The sequence below is a fragment of the Anopheles arabiensis genome, chromosome 3 (assembly GCF_016920715.1).
Source record: "Anopheles arabiensis isolate DONGOLA chromosome 3, AaraD3, whole genome shotgun sequence".
Classification (NCBI taxonomy): domain Eukaryota; kingdom Metazoa; phylum Arthropoda; class Insecta; order Diptera; family Culicidae; genus Anopheles; species Anopheles arabiensis.
The window spans coordinates 21,399,674-21,409,483 of record NC_053518.1 but is presented as its reverse complement, the minus strand read 5'-3'; the positions used below and the strand labels follow the sequence as shown (position 1 = coordinate 21,409,483).

General features: G+C 41.5%; 3 protein-coding genes across 3 annotated transcripts; all 3 read right to left on the bottom strand.

Annotated features, from left to right (window-relative positions):
- Positions 1 to 5,814: 5,814 nt before the first annotated feature.
- LOC120902486 lies at positions 5,815 to 6,505 on the bottom strand. The gene is made up of 2 exons (XM_040311272.1): positions 6,287 to 6,505; positions 5,815 to 6,210 (listed from the first exon to the last, which is right to left on the bottom strand). Exons 1-2 carry the CDS (start codon positions 6,497 to 6,499, stop codon positions 5,878 to 5,880), a joined length of 546 nt encoding a protein of 181 aa, XP_040167206.1. The 5' UTR covers positions 6,500 to 6,505; the 3' UTR covers positions 5,815 to 5,877.
- A 538-nt stretch (positions 6,506 to 7,043) lies between these two features.
- LOC120899534 lies at positions 7,044 to 7,740 on the bottom strand. Its single transcript, XM_040305494.1, has 2 exons — positions 7,531 to 7,740; positions 7,044 to 7,451 (listed from the first exon to the last, which is right to left on the bottom strand). Exons 1-2 carry the CDS (start codon positions 7,738 to 7,740, stop codon positions 7,113 to 7,115), a joined length of 549 nt encoding a protein of 182 aa, XP_040161428.1. The 3' UTR covers positions 7,044 to 7,112.
- Positions 7,741 to 8,211: 471 nt separating this feature from the next.
- LOC120899533 lies at positions 8,212 to 8,906 on the bottom strand. The gene is made up of 2 exons (XM_040305493.1): positions 8,703 to 8,906; positions 8,212 to 8,648 (listed from the first exon to the last, which is right to left on the bottom strand). The coding sequence occupies exons 1-2, from the start codon at positions 8,904 to 8,906 to the stop codon at positions 8,322 to 8,324; spliced, it is 531 nt and encodes a 176-aa protein (XP_040161427.1). The 3' UTR covers positions 8,212 to 8,321.
- Between the last annotated feature and the right edge of the window lie 904 nt (positions 8,907 to 9,810).

Sequence of the window (9,810 nt, the reverse complement as noted above, 5' to 3'; positions counted from 1 at the left end):
CTGAATACTGCGGTATCATAGCTTCTTCTTCTTCTTTGGCACAACAACCGTTGTCGGTCAAGGCTTGCCTGTACCACTAGTGAGCTTGGTTTTCAGTGACTTTTGGATTACCCCCCTTAGTAGGATAGTCAGTCCTACGTGCGGCAGCACGGTCTATTTGGGGCTTCAACCCATGACGAACATGTTGTTAAGTCGTACGAGTTGTCGACTGTACTACGAGACGAGAAACTATGAAATGTCTAGTTTCACCTAAGAATATTAGAAATATGTAAAGCAAAACAGTTGTTTCATAGTAAGATTGCAAAAAAAAGGACAGACACCCAAGAAGCGGAGAGTAACTGTAGTACTTAAATCGTTAAGCATACCTTTAGGCGTTAGGCAAGGTCATCCGATGGCACCTGTTTTACTATTATCTAGCCAACAAGGTAATTAAGGAAAAGTTAACATTCATGAAGGTTCTGGAACTGCTCCTCAAGCAGTTGACAGGTTCAAAATGTCTCAAACTGCAAAAGTAGGGCACCAATGCTTTGCATAGGCTACACTGCATCCACAGCAAATCACCCGCAAAGTGCTTGCAGCAATTTAGGCGCAATAAACAGTGTTACTATTAAAAATCACATTAATATTTTTATGCGTCTAGCTACAATTTTACACAGATATCGTTTGGAGTAATTACTCTATCACACAAGAATATTCTATCTCACTTTCTCTTGCACTATCCCTCTCTCTCTCCTAAACATTTTCTCCGCAGTTCCGTGGAACAAAACAATTCTACATTAAAGCTCAATTACTTGGTACGCCCAAGCGCACCGTTTACTGAAATTAGCTTGAAACCCCCGCTCCCTATACCCCTCCCCATATATCTCAGCGTAAAGCAAATCGTCTACCATTACCGCTAGTTAGTATGTTAGGCCCATCTGCCATTGCTGCTCTACTCTTCGCTGTATGTGTATGTGTGCGAATGTTTGTCTGTGCCTGTTAGCACAAAGTACATAGCGTATGTTTGCCTGTGGTACAGCACGGTACAGAGCGCACTAGCACACACCACTGACATAGTTCCCGCTTGCAAGACGGCCCATTTTCGCCCGAAAACTGTGGCACTTTGCCCTTTCCCCTCTCGCAGAAAAGGATTGCCTGCCGCGCGCTGTCCTCCGAGAATGCCTTTCGGGCACTTTCACCCCGGCATCATTTTCGAAACTTCCGCACCCTTTCCCTTTTGCCCATAGCGTGCATGCAAACGCACCACTACCACCACCACCACCATCATCCCATCAGCCCTCGCTACATCGTGCCTATCGTGCCTATGGAATGAAAATTCCGGTTTCACCGCAACCCCTGAAAACTAATTTTCAAGAGTGAATAGGCAAAGTGGTACTGTCGATGTCTTTCACCGCCACACCGCCAGCCTAGTGTGCAGTCTCCGCCGCCAGCCAGCCAGCCAGCCAGGCAGCCTCCTACCAATACAATCGTTTGCACATGAAATTTTAAACAACTTTCACTGCTGCTACTACTGATGCTGCCTGCCTGCATGCCTGCCTGCCTTGTCCGCCTAGCCTGCTGCCGCCTGGTTGAAAATCATTTTTTCAATCTACCAAGGCTTTCCTCAAAATACCCTTTTCCCAACCGAACGCACCGAACGCAGCGTTCGCAGCGGGGCCCACAAACCTCAACGTCGGCGAGCGCACTTTGGCGTCAGCACTTCAGAAAGCCTTCAAGGCACACGCACAAAACACCGAACCCACTCGTCCCGTTCGCCTCTATTTAACCGTGGCTTAGTGCTGGATGGGCCATGGTTGGTTACCATGGAGAGCGCCCGCTAGTGGCTGCTAGTTCGAGCTACTTCTAGGCAGCTGCTTGATCCCCGTGAAAGGTTGCAGCGTTGATAGAATATTTATCTGGGTTCGCTGGGTTGTTTTTTTTTTTCTTCTCGCCATCACCTTAACGCCGTCTCCTGTTTCATCTTTCCCGGAACTAGGTTATTGGTGGTGGATATATTTCGCACCATCGCACCCGCAACTGCAACGTCGTCCTTTGCTGGTGAAGGAAAAACGGTGCTCTAAGCTTCAAATTTATTAACAATTTATGCAGCGTGCAAAAATGGAAAATCTTATGAAAAATTCTATCCTCCCTTTTAACCTTGACTGGGCATTTTTTTCCCCCACTTGGCGACACTCCCTACCGCACGCAGCGAAGGCGTGTTAGATTTTGCTGCCTACACCTACCAGTATCATCACTCGGAAGAAAGCAATATGTAAAATTGGTAGTCACATACCAAAAAAATAAAGGAAGTTAATCGGGGAAGTATTCAAAGCTTCCCCTGACGACTGTCCTGCCCGCCGGTGGGAAGCAAACGACCCAAAGCATAAGGCATGGCCACCATCGAACCATTCGAGCCGGAGATTTCGATCGGAAACTTTAGTTGCTGATCTTTCATTCTTCCCGCGGGGATTTGCCCAAGGGGATGGGTCACTGCGATGAGCTTCTCTGAAAGGCAAAAGGTAACGATACCAACCAAAAAAAACAACGAAAAGCATACCCTCCACCGTCGCTGGAAATGGATTTAAAAGTGCTGGAAGCAAAAACAAAACGTCCAGAAAACTAAGCCTTTCTCGTTACTTAGCACCTGGGGTGGACGGGGGCGGGGAGGGAAGGATGGTTCGATGGATCCTTGGGACCTTGTGCTTTAAGGCATTCCACGGTTGTTTCCATCTCGGTTTCGGCCGTTCGGTTGATGTCATCTCTATGAAGTGCGAAGCAAAAACAAAACAAACACCTATGCATAGTGCATAGCGGTGTGGAATGTTTATGAGAGCGCACAGCCACGTCACTGCTCCATATTTTATGCTCCGCACTGTAGAGCACGGGAACGGCTGTAGCAGCGCGTACACTGGATGGCAAACCTACTGCAACTTTTATCGCGTTATCCGGTTGCGTACGTCCTATTACGAAGCACATTTTATGGATGGTAGAGTGGAGTTTACAACGAGTTTTACTGGGTGTACAAATCAGATTGAGTTCATTTGATTTTCTACTGCGAATGTTGAAAATTGTCATGCATTTATAGTTGGAACAATAACTTATAGTGGTATGCATTTTTTTTTTTTTTGTTAATTTAACATAGCTTTAAAGCGGTTTGTAGCACCAATACTAAAAGGCAATTAGGGCGATCCTGTGGATAAAACGCCCACTGGTAGGAATGAACAATAGACCCGTTGCGATTTCAATTCTCGAGCAGAGCAGCTATCGTATCAAAGGCTGATTATTCGGCTGCATTAATACTTAATTATTCACAATAAGTCGTTACTCTAAGAAAAACCAAAAATTAATTCCTCAAATATTTGCCCAACGTTGTAAACAGTTTAATTAATAAAGCTTCCGGGGTAATGCGTTTTCAATTGAATATTAACACTGATATTTATTTTAATGTGTGTTATTATTTATTTTTTTATTTGTTTATTTATTTGTTTATTTTTTACCATCACTTAAAATTCTATCAAAAGCTGGCGTTAAGTTGATTAAAGAGAGCTAATAAATGTATTTTATGTATTTAAAGAGACCAAATTCCAATGGATCAAAAGTCACCTTCATTAAGCTGCCGCATGAATTTTTACAGCTTCCTGAACAAGATGCTCCAGATCAGTTGCCAAGACTAAGTATAAATACTGCATCTAGAAAGACACTATGAATACTTCAGTATTTACTGTAGGAGACGACTTTGTAGCTGTAATGAATCTATGTTGTATATGTCTCGAAGTTTAAACTAGTTATCCTTCCTATTTATTCTTTGTTCCCAATACTTTTGGTCAATATGTTTAAAAATTACCATGTATGCAACTCCAAGAGTGTTATAAAGTCAAATAAAGATATAACTTTAGCTACCGCAAAGTGTTTCGCTAGTTTTTTTGAGTTACTTAGGCCACTACAAATACCATAAAATAATTACCTAAAATAAACAAATAAACACAACAGTTTTCAAAATATCCCAAGTTCTTCATATAATAGTGAAAACTGATAAATACCGAACAAATTTGTTTTATCTGCTAATACATAATATGAAATACACACAAAACAATACGGCGGAAGCCATTCCTTCTGAATAAAACAAAAACTAAAGTAATTGTGCTGTTGCGTTTTTCTTCATTCTTGATCGTTTATACCCCTTACATCCAATGACGTATATTCGTTCAAAGTTAGTATGATCTAAAACAAGGAATATTAACCAATTGTTTTTCTCGGAATTGTAAAAACTATCAAAAAGTGTAATTTTGAACAAGCTTCTATGATCACAAATAGCTGATAAAAATCCAAAATTTCTTCCAACAGCATCAAAACAACAAAGAGACACGATTCTGCACAGCGGTAGCCCGCCGGAAACCACGGGTATTGCGCGCCATACTACACTTTAGCAACCATGGCAACAGCTCTACCGAGAGTAGTAGTACTACACCGATGATGCCCACGCAACACGAGAGAAAACTGTGTGCAAGAAGAAAAACAATAGATCAAACAGGCAAAAGAAAACCTACCGGATTGTTACTCCGATGCTTTGGTTGTCTTCGCAAAACCTTTCAAAAGAAGGCATGTCATGCTGGGACAAGGTCCACCTTGTACCATCCTCCACCAACCGGGGCGGCCATCCCTTGCAGCACAGCGCAATCTACTAAACAACATCCATTGGTTGAAAGCAAGTGAGTGAGGTAGGATACACGTAGCTACTACACAGTGGGATGAAAATTCATCCTTGAGTGAAAGAGATAGTGTGTCCATTTCCACCATGTTTAGGGCTCCGTTGCTCTCGTGCGCGCGGGAAACGCACCACCAACGCAGCTTGCCACTGCTGTGCAGGCCGCTTTTCGTATCGCAAACAAACCAGCAAGAGTATGTGTGTGTGCAATCAAGTTCGGCGAGGGTGTAGCGACGATACCGAACCGAAGCCTCGGAGCAGCGAAAACGGAAAAGTCGTCGACGAGGCTGTTTTCGATATTATTTTTCTAGTCCGGTTGATTTATCGCACTACACTGCTTGCCCACGTGCCCACTGTTGCTCGCCGTGCCGTGTTCCGGTGCAGGAAGCGCGACCCATTTTGGCCGGCTCTAGGGAGCCTGGAGGAAAGTTTGGCGGAGAAGAGGCGGGGCGAAGGCTGTACCCGTAAATCGGAACTAGTGCCCGGTGCAGAAGGGGAATAAATTTAAACAGTAAGATTGCTTCCGGTCCCGCTGCCTCTTTGCGTTCGTTGTTCTAATTGTGGTAGAACCTTGCTTAGATATTTTGGGTATGAGTATGATTTTTTAAAAGAGAAGCACATCTAAATTCTGCATATTTTTCACTCATCCATTGCTTCATAACCGAATATGATTGAAATATGTTTAAATACTCCTATCCGAGCTTACGCTGCATCCGTAACAGCTATAGCTTTAGTTTGCAACTAACTATCCATTTGTTAGCGATAAGGCAAACGCTTAACTGCGCATGCTGTTACGTATAATTAATAGCACATAAGATAAGCAGCGGATATGTGTAGTTTGGTTGCCTCATAAAGACTGCCACTAGTTTATTTTTGTACGTACAGGGGTATAACGAAAGGCATTGTTCATACATTAATCGTTTCGTTAGAATTATTTATCGGTTTTTTAAAGTATGAGGCCATATCTTTCTATGGCGAGTTTTTAAAGGCAATTTTTTCATAAATATTACCTTGTTGTCGAGAGAAATATTGAAAAACATCTTTATATTAGCTTACTACACAATCAAACACAAAGATACAAATCCTACTAATTTCTTTCTTCTTTTGATAATAAAATTTGTTTCAATCAGTGCTTGCAATACCTTTTTTTTATTCCAATAATTTTCCCCAAATTGCCCATTGCTTTGCTTTCACTATCTCATGTAGTCATCGGTCAAGCGAATGCTAAACATGTAGCGTATTACAACCGTTTCGTCTATCATGCCAGTGATTACCATCTTCCACAGACCGCTGGACAACGATTCCGGCAGAATGTCGGATGGAAATACCATATCCACCACGTGCATGGCACGCTCCGACACTGGACATTCCTTATGGTCCGGAATGCTTACAATATCCGCAATGATTGCCGGATACTCCTCGTGCAGATGATCAATAAACTCGCAGATCCCACTGGTTGGCAGATGCTGCGGGTAGTGCTGAAACTGTTGATTTCCGAGCCGGCTGAGAAACACGTCGGATGAGAACTATGGGCGTATTTTGGGAGTTTGATTCATTAGTTTACTGTCATTAGCAGCTGGCCATTGCAGCAACCGTACTCACCTGGATCGTATCATCGATCGGTTGATTCACGTTGATCGTTCCGTTAAGCGTCATCGTGGTGCGATTGAACTTACGAACGCGCAGATCAAAATCGATGTACTCGTGGCCTAAAAACTGTTCAAACCGTTCGTACGATGCCTTCAGGGTTGCAATGGCTTGCTGTGCACAGACGGCCATGAAGCACAGTAGTATGAATTGCTGGTAAACAGACATCGTATCAGCGATTACTAGCCCGCAGCGTGATACAGTGTACGATATATATGCTCGCAAACAAACACGCTTGCGTGCTGGGATGTATCTACACGATCGGCTAGGTTATTCAATTTACTTAGTTGTTGCCAGTTCCGATCACCATCGGTTCCGCGTAGCTAACAGTGTAGATCATAAGTGTTTTTTTTTCAGAAATTTATGAAATGTTTTCGCGATAATTACATGCCATAACCATCACGAAGCCTTTTACAGAATGTGATGTTTTCAAATTGGTACATAATCAATAGTAGTTAAATCAATTCTTCGAAAATTGTTTCAAATCTGTCCAAATAAAGTCATTGATCAAACATAGTTAAATCATTATTGTTTTATTGCAATCACAACTATCCTTTTGATCGCAACAATTGAGTCTGTTGGAAAAAAATAAGCATTTTGCTAAATGCTAAAAATACATAACAAAATGGAAATATATGTTATACGTATGCGATTCATTTAAAACAAGCGAGACAAACAAGCTTATAGTACAAATTGATCCTTAAAACTCAGATAACTTTATTCCTTTTCGTTTACACAAAACTACCATCCATTAAGCTGCTAGTTGAATGCTACCATGATTTCAAAATCCAAACCCATAGTCATCGCTCAACCGAGCACTAACCATAAACCGTATCACTATCGTGTCGTTCAGCTCGCCAGATATCACCAGCTTCCACAGACCGCTGGACAAAGAATCCGGTATCACGTCCATCGGCACTATCTTGTCCCGTACGTACATCGCACGCTTTTCAATCGGACACTCGGAAGCGCTGGGAACGTTGACAATATCTTCAATGGCTGACGTGTACTCGTCATGCACGTGCTGTATCATCTCACAGAGGCCTTGGGTTGGCAGGTGCATTGGATAATGCTGAAACTGTTGATTTCCCAACCGGCTAAGAAAAATGTTACTTGAGAACTGTTGTTCGGAACGTAGATAGTAATACACCATATTAGCTATAGGATGAATTAATCGACGACAACCAACGAGTTCTCACCTGAATCGTATCATCTATGCGTTTATTTATGTAGATCGTACCATTTAAGGTCATCGTAGTGCGATTGAACTTACGCACTCGTAGATCGAAGTCGATGTACTCTTGGCCCAAAAATTGCTCAAAACGCTCGAACGATCCCTTCATACCGAGCAGCGGTAGCACATAGCTAACCGTCACAAACAGCAGCCACCAGTGGTACGGAATCAACATTGTTTTAACAAATGCTGTACTAACGACAAATCATGCTTTTAATATCATATTCAAAGTATAAAGGTAGGTGCATGCTGGTAAACAGTTTCTCTTTACAAGATAACACTAAATCTGCTACGTTGGTGATATCTCCCATTCATCGACATCAGTTTGGCGTTTTAGTAATCTGGATCGATCACAGATTGGAAAAGTGTACAGGCGCATTAATGAGCATCCATTAACGACTCAACAGTAAATTAACATGTTTATCTACAATACTACATGTAAACCATAGATAATAACAGCAATCATTTTCACACTGTTCAGAAGTTTAGGAACATTGTAGTTATTGAACAGTATTGAAATAGCCAATAGCATTTTTATGTTTTGTAAGGAATTACATTGAAATGTTTCCAAAAATACACTACAAATACACGCGGGGTTTTTTTTGCAGATTTTTTATTAATAAATCCATAAACTCATAACTTTTACTCTTCCGCGGGAAAAAATCGAAATAAACACGCAACCTACCATACTGTCAAGCCCAATAACATGCAAGCGTTTATTGCATTTTAGCTGTGTGCTAAACGATCTTTACTTCTTCAAAAACTATCGGTTATGCGAATAATTGCAACAAGTTCAAATATCATCTTCTCATTCGCTTTGCTGGAGAAGATAATCTTCCACAGCCCTGCCGACATCGGAGTGGGTAGTATTTCCGGCGGAAACATTTTATCCTTTACGTACACCGTTCGCACAGAGATAGGACACTCCCCACTTTGTGGAAAGTTTTCAATGCCTTCTAATAGCAAAGGATATTCTTCGCGGACGTGATCCACCAGCTCACACATCCCGGTCGATGGTAGGTGTAGCGGTGAGTGAAGAAACTGTTGATTTCCAAGCCGGCTGAGAAACACATCGCTGTCAAACTTGAAAATTTCGGTTAGACAGTTAGCGCTTCGTTCCAACAAGGCCATACTCACAATCATCGTGTTATCCATAACCTGATTAATACTGATCGTTCCATTGAGTGTGGCTGCGGTGCGATTGAACTTCCGGACACGAAGATTATAATCTACATACTCCTTGCCCGAGGGTTGCTCAAGCCGTTCGAAATTTGCCTGTATCGCAACGGTAGCCAGAATGCTGGCCGCGAGCAAAAGTAAACGGTACTGCCAGGTAATCATCGTGCTAGCAAATGAGGATCTACCGTGCACTAGCTTGATGTTTTAACCATTTTCTTACATGCAGATGCATGGCTAAAATGTATTATTAATGTTACTATCACTAGGAATAATCATGTTCATGTCCTCATACAAGTTCATTTGTATCGTCATGCAAGCTTTAAAATCACGTTTGTTTTAGCTAACTATCACGTGTGCTAAACGTGTTTCACGTGTGCCTCTCAATCGGAGATGAGACAAAATCTGCCATGTGATCATATAGTAATGTCTCCATATCCAACCAATATATCTCATTAAATCTGAATCTGAAATGCGATCCGAACTGGCTTATTGATGTCGATTATTTGCCAGGAAATTCGACAGTTTTTGTCCTGATTGTATCGAATGTAGTTTTGATCAAACACACAACTTTACCTTAATACACACAACTTTACCTTTACTTTACATTTATACATTGTTTTTGATGCTTTATCCTGGATAAAGCATCAAATTAAATAAATTAAATAAAAAATAGCTCTCCAGATCAAAGTCGACTTTCGTAATTCTGATTAATAATAATAAATAAATCGGCTAACATGTTTGGAATGAATTTTTTCACCAGGTTTTTTTCATTAACTATTTCTATACCAACCCTGGAAAAGAAATTCTGTAATGTTAAACCTCCTTGAAATCGTTCTTTATATCAACTACACCGTATACAAAATTCAACAACGTTTTGAGTGAATAATCCATTCGTTGTACAAAAATAAGCCATTGTACGGTCCAAACAGTCTTCGTTAAAAGTCGTTTAACGTTTACTCCGTGAACGATCAATTGATTATAGGACTTGGATGGAATGGACACCGTGATTGTTGATCAGCCATATCTCTCAGACCGTAGCTGGCATAGGCCAGCATGCTGAACTCAT